This window comes from Plasmopara halstedii (genome assembly GCF_900000015.1).
Source record: "Plasmopara halstedii genome assembly, contig: Scaffold_816, whole genome shotgun sequence".
NCBI lineage: Eukaryota > Oomycota > Peronosporomycetes > Peronosporales > Peronosporaceae > Plasmopara > Plasmopara halstedii.
In genome coordinates, this window is record NW_020187732.1 from 830,253 (window position 1) to 848,256 (window position 18,004).

Here is an 18,004-nt window from a genome sequence, read left to right on the forward strand (position 1 = left end):
CGGCGGGCAACACGGGGGAGGTGGTCTTTGTGGACCGTTTGAGCAAGATGGCTAATTTTGCGGTAGTGCCAGACACCATCGACGGTGTGGGTACAGCGACGCCATTTGTAGATCGTGTCTTTCAACAGCATGGACTCCGTGAGGTAATTGTATCTAATAGAGACCCGCGCTTCACGTGGAAATTCTTGTCTACTGGGCACCAAGTTGACTATGTCAACAGCGGACCATCGGCAGACCGATGGCTAAGCTGAGCGCGTGATTTGCATCGCTGAAGACGTTCTTTGCAGCGTCTATGCTGGGACGCCGAAGCGCTGGAGCACCATACTGCCACTCGTAGGGTTTGCGCTGAACAATGCAGTGCGTCCATATGCCGGCTACACGCCGTTCTACGTGAACGGGCTTATAATTATTCGCGTCCCGCTGACGACGCCATCCATGGCCCAGAGCTTGGTGGGGAGGAATGGGGGAGGAATAACCGAGCGGCCAGCTGATGTCAGCCCCCTACTAGGCGTAAAGAAGTCAAAGACTACCTGTCTACTAGACTGAGTGTCGTACGACACGTTCGCGATGCGATGGCTGACAGCCAAGACATGCAAAACAAATATCCAGACGAAAGAGGAAGACAAAATGTGGGAAACATTGAGGTCGGGGTCCTGGTTTATTAAATGCTAAAACCTTTCTGCACATGCAGTCTCTGCTGCCTTTAAGCCAAAGCTCCGTCCACGATTTAAAGGTCGTGGACAAGCGAGACCTTGCGTATAAGCTGAAGCTTCCGAGAAGGATGTGCACCCACCCGGTGTTTATAAACGCTGGCCGTACGGGGTCTGGCGTAGGTGAATGTAGAAGCGTTGGCGCCGGGGCGACGCCGAAAGACGCTCGGCCGCCCAGAAACCGAACCAGCAACTGGATCTGAGCACGAAGCGCAAAGATTTTCGTTTCTAACGGCGCAAGGCGCTCCACCGTTGCCTGCTCGACGGCTAGGAGTCGCTCCGATAGAGCGCGATAATCCTCAATGTGACGCAGTCGGTGCACAAAGTGCTCCAGGCTCTCGAAGTCTTACACATAGCGGTAGGCGACCTCGATATGATGCTCGGCAGAGTGCCGATGACCTCGGACTTTGTTCTTTAACGCTCAAAGAGCATCTCGAGCGAGCGACCAATCGTCATCGTCCGCCGCCGACTCTTCTCGATGAGAATGGTGGAATCCACAACCACGTGAAACGACATGTGTGTCGACTTCGTCGACAGGGTCAAACCCAATATCTTGTGAAGTGGCGGAGATACCAAAACTCCAAGCACTCGTGGGAGATTGAGGTGCCATTTTGGCAAGACTGCCCAGCGTCGTGGACGCTTATGATCAGAAGGATTATGACGATTCACGACGTCGTGAGCGCCGCGAATCTCGGCATGAGCCTAGGAAACCGAAGAGTCATAAGCTGAGCTCAAGCTATGGTCCTGCGCTGCTGTGGTCGTAGCCACACCTGAATGTGCCCACAGAGCTCGCCGGAGCGTGATAGATTATTTCGTGTGTCCAGGGCGACAAAATGCAGGAAGTCGGCGTTGCGCCTTGAGTTTGGCAAACTCAAATCGAAGATGGCGTTCTACGCGCACGTCTACTTCCTCGTGGCTCTGCTATAAGTTAGACAGTGTGGAAATTGCTCGGTGCCGCTGCACCCATCGCTCAGATAGCATTTTATCCTCTGCAGTCGTTTTGCCAGGGGCGAGCTTCACAGGAAAAGTCCGCATTGCGGGAACAAGAGCGCCTCCTTTTTGATCTCAAAGTCGAGCGCGGTACCGATCCACTGGGATTTCTTGGGGTTCCAAAATGCAAGCTGGGAGAGCTTTCTGCTGGTCAAGCTCAGCTTGTAGTGGCCCGCGGTCTAACTACGTAGACGCCTAACGATTGAGCAATCGCGTCTTTTGCTTCAGTAGCAGGACCAGCCAAGAGGAATACGTATTCCACACGAAGGTATAGGACCGAAGGTGGATACGAGCGCATGAGAGCCGCCCAGTGGGCAGCCTCCAACTGCTGCTCATGTGACTCGCCGAGGCGATTGGTAATGATACTACTTCCTCCAAATTCTCAACGAAGAAATCCGTCGCCCGTGGCGGACGCCGTGTGCGGCGCCCAGTTGCGCGAGGGCTTTGGGTGTGCTTCCCGTGAAGCCGTGAACGTTCGGTCCAAAGATGCACCCCGTGCAGAAAAAGAAGGGCTTTGCCTGCGGACGCCCTCGAAGCCAGCTAGGCTAAGCGTTTTTCGTGTCATAGACAGGGCTCATTGAGCGGAAATGTTCGAAGATGTTCTCAAGAAGTATCGGCGTTTCAGACTCGCGAGCCTCGTATGAGGCGACATTTAAATGTGAACTGTAAATAATCACAATTAGATGGGGGGTGTGACGAGGTTACATGTACTCAACTACATACAGTTTCAATTTCGAATGTAAGAGTCTCTTTCCCTTTGTTAAGGATTTATTTCTCTTGGAGGCAGTGGATTGCGACCCGCTGCACTCGTACTGGTTCTTGCAAAGAACGTAAGGTCGGTGACCTACCCTTAGCTTCCTTAAAGCAAAAGGCTGCGGCAGCCCCGCTGCATCATGCCTCCAGTTTTTTATGTGACAGTTTACGACATGATTGCGTTAGTTGGATGCATCTACACCTTCACACCGGTTGCGGAGGCCAAATGCACTATAAACTTGTCCATCGCTACGCCTGTACACTTTAAACATGCAACAGTCACAGTTATAAGCTAATGTAACATTTTTTGTGTCTCGAAATTGCTTAAACGCCCACGCCAACAGAACGAGTATTTTGTATTCTGACGGCGCAGTGCGTTGCGACTTGTTAGGAAGAGGTAAAATGTGCTCAACCTTTGAATTTTAAATCGGCGGTCAGAGAATTGGCGTATCTTTCCAATGTAAAGCTCTCGGACACATCGGCTACCCATAAAGTAGAATCTACATTGTCATCAGTCCTACTACAAATTCTTGCCTTCTGTTTTTACTATTTTGCAACCTCTCATTGATAGGATTCTTCTGATAGCTTTTGTAACACGCATTTTCATTCTTGCTGGTCATATAAATTCTTTTATAGCTGTTGATCGAAGCAAACGTTAAAAAAATAGTGCTAGCACGTATCAATTCGAAGCTCAGCTTATCGGTTATTCTAAGTCTCTTACCATTTCCCAAAACATGCGTCTAAGCCACTGTAAAAGCAACTTAGCCACCAGAATTTAAATTTTCCTTTTCTTGCACCGCACGTTTGAAGCATGTACTACACTTTCAGCAATCTTGATTGTGTACATCTTCATTGCAGCTTTGCTAATCTTTATCCTCTACATCACTACTACTCGAGCTGGCACTGTCACTGTCAAGCTCATCTTCAATCGGACTTCTCCTTGGAGCCAAGCCTTCATTTTTTTCCAGTACCTCCCTATTTATCAATCGGGGCAACGCTAGATCGATGTAATATTCTTCAGTAAGCAGTGCATCAGCGATTTCGTCGATATGCGTGATCTCCCAGCCAATAACATTACGCTTGCGAATTTTGCGGTAATCGCAAAGTAGTGGCTCTAGTAGCGTATAGCAATCCAGAGACTTTCCTACTAAACGCAAATACACGGCTCCAAGCACTCTGACGTACTTGTAATCCTCATTCTCAATAAATTGCTTCACTACTTCCAATTCAGGCTGTAGCTGCAGCATCTTTAGCAAAAGACACAGGAAATGTGTAGGCTGCTGATTACCGCCAAATGTGCCACCAAACTCTTGGAGTTCTACAGCTTTATCCACCAACGTCTCAGCTGTAAGTCCGAAGCATTGCTCCTTCCAGTAAGTACTTGCGTAGATACGATTGCGCATGATCTTCTCTACAAGTGTCTGTGGATTTACCCCATGCACGCTCTGCGCTCCAGGGTCTGTCGCGTTCATGGTCTTGCTACGAGAATATAAAATATGACAAGAGTGTGACCAAGTTGGACGGGGTTTTGATCATCACTTAAACTTAAGTGGATGAGCATATGCAGTAGCAAAGTACACTATTTTCACGTAGGAAGCTTAGGTGTCAAATGAGCTTTCAAATGCATTAATCATTCAATATTCTTTTCTTCACCGTCAGACTTTGACGAACTACCATATATGCGGCTGTAACGCTGGCGTAATTCCTCACGACGACGCTCAGTTTCGGTCAATGCTGCTGCTGGAATCTCAGAATTTACAGGAAGGGAAGTTGTAGACTCAGTGGTAGCAATTGACGCATCATGTTTCTGTTGCACCGGGATAGGACATTTGTCTTCAAGCATTTCTTCCAAGGATGATGCATTCATACCAATTGCTTCATTTGTTACGGTTTGTAAAGGTTCATGTGCAGCTGCAACAGCAGGTGGAACTTGAGAAGTCATAGCTGGAATAGGAATGGAAGTTGTTGAAGCAGGTGAAACATATTGAGCCGATGTGCTGTTTGGTGCTGCTGGGACTGTGGGCGACAATGTAGATAGCGGTGGTATAGCTTGCGTCTGGTGGGGAACGCCAACCTGCGCTGTGGACGCTTGTAGTACCGCCAGCTGAGCTTGTAGAAGGTCAATATGACGTTGAATGCTGTCTGGGTCCATGGGAGGCTGGTGCGATCCGTTTTGTTGGGCTAGCATAGGGTCCATTGGGGGAATTCCAAAAGGAGGCATCATACCATAAGCACCTGGCATCCCAAAGCCAAAAGGTGCACCCATACCAGGACCAAGCATCATTGGTGACATGTAAGGATTTAGAAACCCTGGGCCAAATGGATGACCAGGTACAGCAGCAGGGACTGCTCCAGGTGGAGATGTCGCTGCTTGAGCAGCATGAGCTGTGGGTTGAGTAGCCGGAGTTGCCGCAGCAGGAGTTGGGGTTTGAGTGACGGGTAGTGCTGCTCGTCTAAAAGCAGCAGCAAACCGAAAGCGAGGAGCAGCAGGCGCAGGTTGTGGTTGACCGTCAGCAGCGTTGGCTGGTGCTTCAGCGTTATTGTTCCCTCCAACAGCTCGCTCACCACGAGCCGCAGGTTCCTGAGAGGCTGTACTAGTGCTATCAGTGCCCGTAGGGATTGTAGAGCGGCATGTCGGGCACGTTTGTTGGCGCTGGACCCACATTTTTAGACAGTCAACGTGGAAAATGTGCAAACACGGCAACTTCTTGCACGCATTTGGAGTCATTTCCTCTCTACAAATAATGCATGTCTTGTCCGTCTCTTGAAGCTCTTCCGCAGTAGGATTTGGAAAGCGCTCGTTTAAATTCGAAGTAATTTTCCTGTAGCGAAAATACGAACCAATGCGTCGCTGCAAATTCTTGATTGACATCCAGAGGTCACGCACAATGTGCAACGGCATGCCATAGAGTGTAAAGATTAGCGTGAAAAAGATCTTAATATCACAAAAGTATTAGAACGTCAATAACAAACAGCAATTATGTACAATACGAATCGTACCAAGTAGATGACTAGCTTTGTAATCTCTGACCACAGCTCGAGGTAAAAGAGGTAAGTAAATTTATTCGTCCAGGCACCATTCATCCGAGAGTCCACCACAAACAATACGTAGCGCAAGAATGTGGTCACAATTGTCACCAAGAGGATTAAAAACTATAATATACACGCGTTCGTTACCTTGTCAGACAGTGTATCAAAACGTGCAGCTTACCTCAAATCCAAAGAGAATAAAAACCGAAGGACCATTATCCAAGAGCTTGAGTGAGCACCATACCACAAATCCTGCATCCACAGTAGCAAGGATGCCCATAAGTACCACAAGTCGCACATAAGTCAGTCGAGAGACCACATCCGTTTGCTCGATCTAAACATCAAAACCCAGAAATTGTTTGAATTGTAGCTTTATAAAAAGAGTATAACAAGTCGTCACGTACAAATTCAATTCGAAATTGCGCCAACCAGTGAAAGATTTTAAGAAAGACAAGTGCCGTAAATAGAACCATGACGTAAAAAGAAATTTCATCGCGAAAGATCGTGAGCGCCAGACACGTCTCGGTTACTGCGTAACGCACATTCTCATGAAGTAGCTTAATTTCGCAGTGCAGCAAGAGATTAGTATAATGGTGTGTGTTACGCATTAGACATTCTCCTACCTCCACTTCGGAATCCCGAAGTACTCCGAGAAAAACAATCTTGAAGAGCCACCCCAATAGCGCTGTGACAACGAGGCCTGCATTTCCTAAGACCAATAAGCTAACCTTGGAAGTCATTAGGTAAATTATCGATGGGTAGAATTGTTGCCGTGTCATGTACGTATAGGATAATAATCCTACGCAAGCCGCTAGGCTCGCACTCGAGTACAACCAGAACTTCATAACGAATGCCAACGGACTTCTACGTGGCGACAGAAAAGTTTGGACAAAGCTGAAATATCAATATTGGTTCATTTGAGTAGTTATTATTTATCATGTATTTGCTATATTACGAGTCAATAGTACTTATATACTTTTTAATTTGATGTTATAAGTTTTTGTAACTGTATTAGTTTTAAAGGTTATCAGTCTGGTTTGTAACCACATATTAAATGAAGCGTCGTGAAGCCTTGAAGATCAGAAACGCTTTAAAGGCATGGCAAGGTCAATGTAATATGACAAGAATATAATTTATCAAAAAATACGCAGATAGTATGAATTTTTATGCCATGTACAGTGAATATATTTAACTTTTATATAACGCAAATACTACGACCCGATCATAATACAAAAAACTTGATGTTAAATTAAAAATGAAATTCTCCAATAACAGGATAGTGATCGGACAGATCAACAACAATTTCATCACTGACACCACGAGGTGATGTCCAGCGTCTTGTAGCTTTCAGTTGTACAATTTCTGTGAAGGCAGAAAGAGGTTGGCGATGGCTACGCTCAAGCAAAATATAATCCAGACGCTCTGCTATACCCCCAGAGCTTGGGCCATCGACCGCGAGATTATTTGTGTTCGGATCAAAACTGTAGATTGGAGACTGTTTCTGCAGTTGTGGTTCATCAACTTTGAGTAAACTCAGCATTTCTGTGTATTCGCCATTTGGTGATTGAGCACCGTTTGCGTGCTTGTTAACATTTAAATCTCCTGCGAAAAGTAACGGTTCGTATTCTGGTATTTGCAGCGAATCCGCGAATTCACGCATTAAAGTTAATTGGCGATTTCTAGCAGCAACGGCAGATCGAGTTTCCCACGCTTGTAAGTGAGTTCCAAAGATATGAACCGTTTGAGTCACATCAAAGCCTGAATTGTCCTTAACTGGCACTTGTACTTGAAAGTAAACAACACCCTTGTCAGCATATCGATCTTCACCTGACGCTGTATTACCAAATATAATTTCTTGACAATTGTTGAGAGGATATTTACTCATGGCAAAGCACCCTCCATCAATTGCTTTTTTCGAGCCTAAAAGTGAAACATCTCCCACAACTTTTGTCTCAAAAGGAAATCCGTGCAACTTCATCCCAGATACCAACTTATCACGAGAAAGATTACAAAATGCTTCACAGAATATAACGATATCCACATCAATTGGCGCTAGGCAGCGGGGAATGGCTGAAGCACGTTGTGGGGCATACGGTGACACTTTTTCGTTAATAGATGAAACAATGCTGGGCAGTAGCCAAACATTGTACACCATAATTCGCAATTTGAACGGATATACTGTCGGTGTTGGTACCAGCGTTGATCGATTTAGGTCTTTGGAATATTTTGTCATTGCAACTGGACAGTCATGTGTGTCATTTCCTGCATTTCTTGATTCCAACTGAAATACAACTGGAGAAGTTTTCGTTGCTATAAGAAGCTCACCATACATTCCAAGAAACTGACCAGCCCACTCGCCATTTACAAGTTGTATGAACACCTGGCTACCGCACTGAAGTGGTCCTGTGTATCCGTATGGCGATACAAATCTCACAGTTGTCTTGTCAGAGTCTCCACCAGTTGCCATAGCATGTCCTCGCTTCGAATTAGGTGCAGCAATAACTCGAATTGATTTGCCTATACTGCGACAGAATAAGTGAATGGCATCTCCAAACCACGTGGCACGACGTGGACCAGAGAATTGTTCGCCATTTTCAACCACAAATTGAATTTTCGCGTGTTTATCATTACGCAACGGTTTGCATATACTGAGGTATGAGGCTTTTTTGAGCTGAAGCTTGCCCATACCTCCTCCTAAAGCACTTAAAGCGAGCACGGCGGGTAACGGTCCTGTAAGTGCTACGCCAGCCACTCCAGCAGCTACTGCTGCTACTTTTTGCGGACCAGAAAGTGCACTACGCTTTGTCAGCCCCACGGGCAAACCACCTAAAGCAGTTAAAGCAATGGTGCCGCCAAAATGCACTACATTGTCGCATGTTGAGGGTGCAACAGCGGGTGGTGGAACTCGCCACGGAAATGCCGTTGTTAGATCGAGTAATAGTCCGTCCATGCTGTCTCGAGAACTGGTTGTACGAGTACTAGTAGTGCTACTTGAGCGCAAGGACCTTCGAAAACTTAAACTTTCTTTTAATTGGATCTCGTAACCTTCCTGTGCACATTCGCTATCGTTGGATTCGGATCGTGGTGTCATAAAATCTCGAAATGTGTCGGAAGAATGGACGCCATCAATCTCCAGAAGTTTATGCAAGTAACTATTCAACTGTTTTCGTAGCTTGTCGGCAGCTGCAGGTTGAGTTGACTGCATTTGAAACGAATCCCATCCACGTCTTGATGGTTTAGGCAAATAAATGCGACCAGCATCAAGTACATCGTGGAAATCAATTTCAATAACGGCGTGAAAACGCTGAAAATCAGCATACGAACGTTGTACGAGCCAAAGTTTGCGTGTCTGAGGAAATCGCAGCGAGATTTCGTAGCTCCAAGGCTCGCTTTTTGTTGAAGGAGGTGAGACGCGCGTGATGCCAATTTCAGCGTCGTTGGCAAGCCAAGCAGCCGATAGATGAGGTTTTGATGGTGAATGGGCTGGTGTCGGATGTGCAAGTGTCCGTGGCTTCCTTCTCCATCGTTTCATTTCGAGTGAAAACGCTGACGTTACAAGACGACAACCTGTTAAAGTAAGAATTGGTCTTGGCTCGCGCAAGGAGCCGGCGCATCTGAGACCAAATGGGATACTATACTTTAACTGTATACTTATAGCCTTTTACTATTTTTTGCGTTTCTTTTTTACTCGCTTCGTATAGAGCATCTTCCTATCCAGGAACATTGTACCGGCTGTTCACATCTGCGTTCGATGTTTGTTAGGCCTGTGAGAGCGACGAAGTGGCGAAAATGAAGCGATTTTTACAGCAAACCATGGACAATGTCGCGCAAAAAGTCGAAGACATCGCTCAAATTACATCAAGCGATCCGGCCGTTTAATTATTTATGATGTTCTTCAGACTTAGTAAAAAGCTCAAAAAGCTTCGACTCAAAATATCCGCTTTAGCAAGCGCAAAAGCGTAGTGTTTGTTTACTCCTACCCAGCTGCCTTCCAACTTGGGGCCATTAATGTTGATCGTTCAACCTTTTTTGAAGGCTGGAACAGAAAGGATATTTCTCTCTGAGCGAGGAGGAGTGGGATGGCCATAAATTTAGTTATGCCCTAAACGCAGCGACAGCGCGATCGCGATCATGAAGCTAGTATGTCACTTGCGAGAATGGGTATTAAGATGCAAATTTGGATGTACGTTGAGATTTTAACGTGGGGCGATAGTTGCCGCGGGTGTTTGCACCGCCTAATCATTATAATTGGTGCGGGTATTTTAAATTGAAATTCCCTCTACGCGAGCTGTACACCAACCCCATTTGGTGTACAGCTCGCAACCCCATTTGGTGTACAGCTCGCGTAGAGGGAATTTCAATTTAAAATACCCGCATGCACTGTGTGAGCAGCAAGTCTAATGAATCTCTCTACAAAATTACACGTCTTGCGGTGTCTTAGATGAGTGTCTGGGTCCTAGACTATAAGCCCATAACGAACTCACATGTGCTACATATGCCGAGCCCCCGACCGACTTAGAGATCAAGTTTATCAAAATTCCTTTGTTTTGCATGGCAGTAGCATCCATTGCAAGCCCATATCAGACAAAAGACCTCATATCACATTACTGATTGATTGGTAAGGCGTTTTTCATACATTTATCCAATAACTTTCGTATACATCATTTACAGCTAGAAGATAAAGGGGGAAGATACACACAAGCCTTGAACACTTTACAGTGACGAGACCGCTATTCATAGCTAGATGATTTAGTCATTGCTTCCAATACAGCTAACGAATCATGCCAGCGTTTCAGCAACCGACATTCTTCGGCGTTCTCTCTATCCCTTCACTAGCAACAGACAGTAAACACGATCGTAAGCTGGGTTTTGATGCACAAACACCACAACACCAGCAACCATGGCCATCGGTGCTGGTCTGCCTTGTCATGGACCACAATCGCACTCGATGACATCGTTGACGCAAATTTGTAGATCCAATCGCAAATTGATTTTGCGATGCAATTGAACCAAAGCCACACTATGTTCTTGCAGATTAAAAAATAGAGGCCCATTCGATGAAAACACTGACTGCATCGCTACAAACATCTTTGAATGTCTTCGTTCATTATTTAGCTAAAAGTTAATATGTATTTTAAGCGTCCAACAGGATGCGAGCTTAGTTTCCATGTTAACTTGGCAATAAAGTCATCACCGAGGCATTACAATACTCTACTTTGAGCGTTCTGACACATTCTAATCTGCATTTAAGTTCAAATGAATTCCACCCGAATCTGTCTACTTCTCTTGTCCATCTCCCGCATTGGTGATCAAATCATGGATAAAACGAATGATGCATTGACAAAAATGTAATAAAATTCCTTTTCGTTCTGCAACTGCATTCCTAAGGTTGGCCTTGCGCTGAATAAAACTTTAACGCTTTCGTCGTACTTGCTGAGGAAAATAGCAAAGAAGTGATTGCCAAGTCTATTGCATATATCACCAGCGGTATCGGGCACAAACATAATGCGTCAATAGTCTATTTTTCGGGACGTTGCGATCATAATCAAATTGTGAAAAGAGAATTTTCTCTGACTTTTAATGTAAAACAAAGCTGCAGGAGGGAGAAATGACAGCCACTGACCCTTTTTTCAACCAGGTGCAGCAACTTGTTTGCTTTCGGCAGCAAATTATTGTCCGTATAAAGCACACACTTTTACTCGCCGGTCAGGGGCTTTCGAAACTTATGTGGGCATGCTTCCAGAACTTTACATGTCATTAACCAGGACTTATTCTCAGCTGCGTGTAGCTGTCAAATATAATAGCGGATAGTACGATCACATACATGGGCATCGAATTGCAAATACGCATAGGATATCACTTGGTCTCAAGAAACATAAATTAGTATCTGTCGTTTCGCAGCGATTGTTTTGAGGCCTCCCTGCCACCCCAAGGATACTATGGAGATAGCTGGTTATCATATAGGTTCTCAACTATCTTCCAGTCACGTTCGATAGGATAGTTGGTTGCACACGCTTAAGTCAGATCGTATGCTTGCATTGAATTGATACGCTGATACATTAGCCTAAAGAAAGGATGAGAGCGAGAAGATCTCAAAGGAAGTTCATGGCGGCCACTTGCGTCAGATTAATCAGGCTATGAGACATCCAATCTGAGGATATTCTCAATTACAATTTTTAATGAGATGGTATTTTCTGCGCCATGCCGATGTAATCAAATACCTATCAGTAGCGACTGTGGTAGTAGTAAGAGCTAGTAGCTTTGCAATACAATACGAGCTACGCTTAATTAGTGTACTCTCTCTCACAATTGCTACGGAAGGCCGCGGAGTGGTCGTAGAACGATGATAGCTATAGAGCTCCGGTTGATATCAGGGCGAGCTTTCAGGACATAAGTGCATGTTGTAGGTTCTATAGCATGTCCTGCTGACTTGCAAAATCGAAAAAAACTTAAATTTGACTTGGTCCCTGGAAGGTGACCCCTGCAGCATTATGAGGGCGATGTAGCTCTCGCGTCGAACCCACAATCTGGCAGCAAAATTATTTGGAGCTTTATCGGAGAAGATATAAAATCTCACCTTGTCCTCTGTCAATCTGAATCGAATCGCTTCTACGCTAAAACTTTTCGCTGACGCCGACTGATGTGGAATATACGAGAACGTCGATCACCAACTCTATTTTAATCTCAAAATGGCAGAGATCGTTCTTGAAAGCTCTGGGGTATCTTTTATTTCAACCCAAAAACTGAAACTGATGGAATGGACAGGCTGACATACTGGAGTTTTTGATCATTATTGGGGTACTGAGACCATGTGAAAGTCATGTCCTCGATCCAGAACAGCGAAGGCTATACTCTCTATTGTGCACAAGTGGGAAGGACTTGATGCCGACGGTCTCCCTTGAGTGGGATTCCGATCGGTAAGCTGACGGCCCTCTTATTGGAAGAGGTGATGATAACGATATCGCCCTCACAGATTTTTCAACTGGGGTTCGAGTGATTGTTTATTTAATGATGCTGGCAGTCGAAACGTCCAACCCACAACACTTCACAAAGAAGGGCTAGTGCACACTTGAAAGGAAGCAAATGCAGCAGATATTACTTTTGAGAATACTTCACAAAGTATCTTTGACGAAAAAACTCCTTCGACGGCTACTCACCAAATTGATCCTAGAATCATGGCGTTTAGGCAAAACAGCAAAGAAGCGATCAAACATTTCATCATTGTCAATTACTATAACAGGGTTACACATACCCTGGTATGAAAGGGTGAATCAAACAAGATGGCGTGACCGTACAAAGGTGTGGATGACATAAGTCGGTGTAATCACTCAATGGTGTGGCTACACCGTAGCAAGTGGCAAGACTGCCAGTAGTTATGCATATTAAATAGGTTCTACTATTTTATCAGGAAATGTAAGGTTTTTGGACATAGGCGGCCTTGCCACAAATAAAACAGATAAATACAGTTTTAATTTTGAATGAAGAAGTACATTTGCCTTAGTTTATAGTTTTGGGTACTGTTGGAGTTAGTGGATTGCGATCCGCTACACTCGTACTGGTTCTATCATAGAACGTAAGATCAGTGACCATATTAAGCTTCCTCTAAGCAAAGAACTACGACAGCCCTGCTGCAATTACAAACACCACAATTCTTTTCTTGAGATTCTTGTGTGCGTAACGCATGCGATTCCGCGAACGTTTGACATGTGGCTTACCAGCTACATGCCAATTTAATGTCACCTTCTTCCCAACGACCACAGCGGCTGTAAAACTATCCACGCAATTGGAGCGAATGATAACTCTTGGTTGCTCCACAATCCAGCAGGGCTGCCATTAGTTCATCCATCTCAAAGCCTCTTATATCGAGTGTAACCACCTTATTGGGCACCCATCCAACGGTGGACTTCATGCATGTTTTCAAACGTGCTGGGTTCAAAGTGGCAATACTACGCTGCTACACAGATCATTGCTTTCGGGCCAGTAGAGTAGGCGCACAACAAATAAAGACACTGCATATATTAGTTGTTGATCCTCGTCAACGTTTGAATGTGCGGATCCGCTACTTCAACATCACATGACTGACGTCTTTCACCTCCTATATATCATCAATCTTCCATGCTTCGACATAATAATGCATCTGACTGAGGCATTCGCGCGCGTGAATCTGCGAATTTTATTGTCTTGACCTCTTGGGTGACAAACTGGTTGTCATTGCATAAAAGCGGATCTACCGCAAGATTACCATCTTCAAGTCATGAACCAATGGCCTTCCACTTAGGTGCGGAAAATGTTCCTAACGACTTGGCCAGCTCAGGTTGAAAGGCCAGGTCATCGTGCGATCGGACTGATATGCCACCAGCTATATTGGGGGCAAATCCATTACACGTTCTGACTCCCAATCAGAGAGATTAGCTTGGCCTCGGACGATTCAAAGACTATCGAATACTCCTGATATAATACTACACATTCGACCTTTTGTCTTTCGTGGTTTTGTATACATATTTTCGAAATTCATCTCATTTTGCTCGGGCTTAGAATTCCTCGATGATCTCTATTGTCTTTGCGGCTAGACACTGACACTTAAACCTGAAGCAAAATTGCATGTCAGCGTGCTTTGCCATCTCCACTTAAAAAGAACCTTAAAGCTAGGAAGGAGCTTGAAAATCAGTAGTTGTTGTACAAATTTTGCTATTTCTATAAGACCCAAACAATTTCATGATTTTTCCCTTGACAACTTCTGAGCACGAATATTGCAAGAATCTAAACACATATTTACACTCAGTTTTGCGATCAATGGTTTCGCTTCTATTAACTTCTTGCATGCGGTGGAATTCATCTCCAAGCAGCCTCGTTGAGGCTGCAACCTGCGTCTGGAATCAGTACTATCCGGAAGACCACAACATTGGTATTCGTCAACCGGACGAAACCCGTCCGTCACAGTATTATACCTTGATTAGTGACACTGATGGCCGCTTCCAGGCTGCTTTGACATTCCTTACCTGTTTTCGAGATAACGAGCAATGGGCACCACTTCTTCAAGTACTAATCTATTCACTCTACTTACATCAGTGACAGATTATATAATAATGATCATACAATTAGTGTGATTTAGCACAGGCCGAGGTGACTGTTGTGTGGCTACAGTACACGGAACTTATTCGCACGGGGACGGCAGAATTTGAGCAAGCGATGACCGAAAACATCGAGGATGTGCTTCTTTGTCTTGGTATTGCACTTTGTATGCGTCGGCATGAGCTTCGTGTCGAAGCAGAAGAAGATTTAATACGAAAACGCAGTGTTCCATTGGATCGAACTAAGATCACGGCTCGATTGTACGGGGTGAAGCCGATAATGCCCATAGCAGCATTAAAAGCTGACGTTGTCAATCAGTTTGTGAGTGTTGTGGGTACAGTGGTGAGAGTGAGTGCTATCAAACCGTTGGTCACAAGGTGCGACTTTGTTTGTGCCAAGTGTAATGAAGCCACATCTCAAGCGTTTCCAGATGGAAAGTTCGCTCCACCTCAACGTTGTGGAAACACACCATGCCGAGGGCGAAATCTGTTACCGAATCGATCGTCTGTGGATACGGTGGACTATCAGAAAATAAAGTAAGTACGATCAAAATTATCGAAATGGTCAATGCTGATTCACACACATAGACTTCAGGAAATGGAGACAACTGATGTGGGTCCTGGTCGTATGCCGCGTATGGTAAGTCGTTGTAGAATGCGATATGTTTTTTCTTTTACGAAGAAACCTTAAAAAATTATTTAGATCGAGGTAGAATTGTGCGAAGATTTGGTTGATTCTTGTATACCTGGTAATGTGGTGACAATATCTGGTATTGTCAAGAGCATCAACTCGGAGGTCAACGAAGGAAGATACGGCAAGCGTGCTCAAGCCAATAGTCTTTACATTCTGTACATCAGTGCCAATTCAGTGGAAAACCTCGCTAAGGTAAGCTGTTGGTTTTGCTGGTAAACATCGATTCGCTAAATCACGTATAATTTGCTCGCATTTCTTCATAGGCGGATAAAAGTAACGACAAAGCGTCAGACATTGAATTTACGAAAGAAGACTTGGAGCAAATAAGCTCTATCGTCAACCAGGGTAACGTCTTTGACCATTTAGTACACTCGCTGTGCCCTGGTATTTACCGCAATGATATCGTGAAAGCGGGTTTAATCTTGGCATTACTCGGAGGAGCACGCAATTCAGACGAAAAAGAATCCTCAGGCGTGCGCAGAGTTGATTCTCATGTACTAATTGTGGGAGATCCTGGTTTGGGAAAAAGTCAGATGTTGCGGGCTGTGTCTATGGTAGCTCCTCGGGCTGTGTATGTTGGTGGCAATACAACCACGACAACAGGATTAACTGTTACGATGGTGAAAGATGGGTCTGGAGACTATGCTCTGGAAGCTGGTGCTCTTGTTCTTGCAGACCAAGGTGTTTGTTGTATTGATGAGTTTGACAAAATGGGAATAGATTATCAGGCACTTTTAGAAGCCATGGAGCAGCAGAGTATCAGCATTGCAAAAGCAGGAATTGTGTGTAATCTTAATGCACGAACGTCGGTGATTGCGGCGGCTAATCCTAGCGGTGGTCATTATGACCGCAGTCGCTCGGTTGGAGAAAATCTTAAAATGAAAGCTGCACTGCTGTCTCGCTTTGATCTTGTATTTATCCTTTTAGACCGACCAGACGAAGAAAGAGACCGACTTCTTTCAGAGCATGTTATGAAATCACATGCGCGTCGTCTGCGCAAGTCAAACAAGCGCTCGCGAGACGATGGCATGGCTACAAATAGCTGGAACTCGAGCAGTCATGGTGACAAGTTACCAGGAATCGATTATGAAGGCACTTCCGGGCCCGTGCGTTGTACGCTAGCACATCGTCTTTGCCAGAACGCGTCTGATATAAATTTGATTCCTCTCTACTTTGTACGTAAATATATCGCGTATGCCCGCCGCTACGTCCATCCACGCTTGTCGACCGAGGCTGCAGAAGTGCTCCAAAAGAAGTACTTAGAATTACGTTCAGCGGGTGATGGTCAGCCGGATTTGGGAGATAGTATTCCAATCACGACGCGCCAGCTCGAGTCTATGATACGATTGTCACAAGCTCGTGCTCGAGCTGATATGGCTGAGACAGTTCTAGTTGAGCATGCGCTAGACGTTGTCGACATTATGCAAGAATGTCTATTGGACACATATGTCACAGAGGATGGAAATCTTGACTTTGGACGGAGCGGAGGCATGAGTCTAGCGAAGAAAGTGAAAGCTTACGTCGCAAGATTAATGAAAGCTGCAGCCAGGCGAAATAATTCATTATTTTCGATGGAAGATCTGCTTGAAGTTGCTGACAGTATGGGTCTCAAAGTGGATGATTTTCGTGATTTTGTTGATATTTTACGCAATGAATGCTACATCTTAAAGAAAGGCCCTGGACAGTTTAAAGTGCAAGTATCGTCGTATAACATGATATAATCGACTTGATCAACTTTTGAATAGAGCTCGAAAGCACGTTGCTGCTAGCACATGAAGTATGAGCTTCATTTATGGTAAATTGAGGAAAACTTACATTTGGTGGTAACTGGATTGTCCTGCAGTTTTAATTTACTGCTTCTTTGCATTGGATGATCAACATTATGTCTATGCGACTTCATCAGTAGAGTCAAACAATGCACTTCTAGCAACTGAGAGAGGAATAGTCATAATCGCTATTCAAATATGGGTGGAAAATGACGCACTTGTTGGACGTCATCAGCAACGCTAAGAAAGTTATTCATATGTGACACGGAACTTGATCGTAGAAACGTGAGCGGTAGACAGATGACGAGAAATGATTATGCAAGTTATGGCATATTTGGCATTAGGATAGTGCAGCGATGTACGATAGAAGAATCGCATGAAAATATCACATGGCAAACAAGGTGACGGTCAACAACAATAACGACACGGAAGTCCTTTTTTAATCTAACTCTGACCGTCTGCATCATCAAAGTTTTAGGATCCTTTGAATCCAACGGTAGATATTTAGGTGCTTGCAATTTTACACCAACATGGGATCTGAAGTTTAACTGGCGAAGTGGTCGGTCGTTGTCTTTAGCCACAATCTTAACGAAATCTGTCTTGTTAATCATCTATGCTGTCAATCACCAAGGCATCTTGTTATTGCTTTGATGTTCACTCCTTTGCCAGAAACATACATCATGATAGGTAAATAAACAAGCCTTTATGCTGTTTTTATCTGACTGATCAGCAAGCATGGCCTCGATAAATTTGGTGCTGTTGAAGTCTCGCTTTAGAGCACTGTCAAAAAGATGTTGTTAACAATGGCTTACTCCTACCGGACATAAAAAACCTTGTCTATGAAATCCTGCAACGATGTCAACAAGTGATTTGAGACTTATCCAAAGAAAATGAAGCTAAGATCAACATTTGCGCAGACCCTATGTCCAGACGTGCGAGGCAATTGACGGGTGCGAAATGCTATGAGATAACAGTCAAGTGCGCAGAGAT

General features: G+C 44.7%; 5 protein-coding genes across 5 annotated transcripts; 2 read left to right on the top strand and 3 right to left on the bottom strand.

Moving 5' to 3' along the window:
• Nucleotides 1-3,316: 3,316 nt before the first annotated feature.
• On the bottom strand, nt 3,317-3,925 carry PHALS_14112 (Predicted PRP38-like splicing factor; the record flags this gene model as incomplete). Its single annotated transcript, XM_024729856.1, has 1 exon — nt 3,317-3,925. The coding sequence occupies one exon, from the start codon at nt 3,923-3,925 to the stop codon at nt 3,317-3,319; it is 609 nt and encodes a 202-aa protein (XP_024580192.1).
• A 158-nt stretch (nt 3,926-4,083) lies between these two features.
• Nucleotides 4,084-6,223, bottom strand: PHALS_14113 (hrd1-like protein; the record flags this gene model as incomplete). Its single annotated transcript, XM_024729857.1, has 5 exons — nt 4,084-5,388; nt 5,454-5,606; nt 5,665-5,817; nt 5,888-6,040; nt 6,107-6,223. 5 exons carry the CDS (start codon nt 6,221-6,223, stop codon nt 4,084-4,086), a joined length of 1,881 nt encoding a protein of 626 aa, XP_024580193.1.
• Nucleotides 6,224-6,732: 509 nt separating this feature from the next.
• Nucleotides 6,733-9,015, bottom strand: PHALS_14114 (phospholipase c; the record flags this gene model as incomplete). Its single annotated transcript, XM_024729859.1, has 1 exon — nt 6,733-9,015. One exon carries the CDS (start codon nt 9,013-9,015, stop codon nt 6,733-6,735), a length of 2,283 nt encoding a protein of 760 aa, XP_024580194.1.
• Nucleotides 9,016-10,264: 1,249 nt separating this feature from the next.
• PHALS_14115 (uncharacterized protein) lies at nt 10,265-10,529 on the top strand (the record flags this gene model as incomplete). Its single annotated transcript, XM_024729860.1, has 2 exons — nt 10,265-10,399; nt 10,458-10,529. The coding sequence occupies 2 exons, from the start codon at nt 10,265-10,267 to the stop codon at nt 10,527-10,529; spliced, it is 207 nt and encodes a 68-aa protein (XP_024580195.1).
• Nucleotides 10,530-14,303: 3,774 nt separating this feature from the next.
• On the top strand, nt 14,304-16,969 carry PHALS_14116 (dna replication licensing factor mcm8; the record flags this gene model as incomplete). The annotated part of the gene is made up of 7 exons (XM_024729861.1): nt 14,304-14,522; nt 14,601-14,822; nt 14,874-15,091; nt 15,143-15,194; nt 15,258-15,440; nt 15,512-15,593; nt 15,660-16,969. The coding sequence occupies 7 exons, from the start codon at nt 14,304-14,306 to the stop codon at nt 16,967-16,969; spliced, it is 2,286 nt and encodes a 761-aa protein (XP_024580196.1).
• Nucleotides 16,970-18,004: the final 1,035 nt, after the last annotated feature.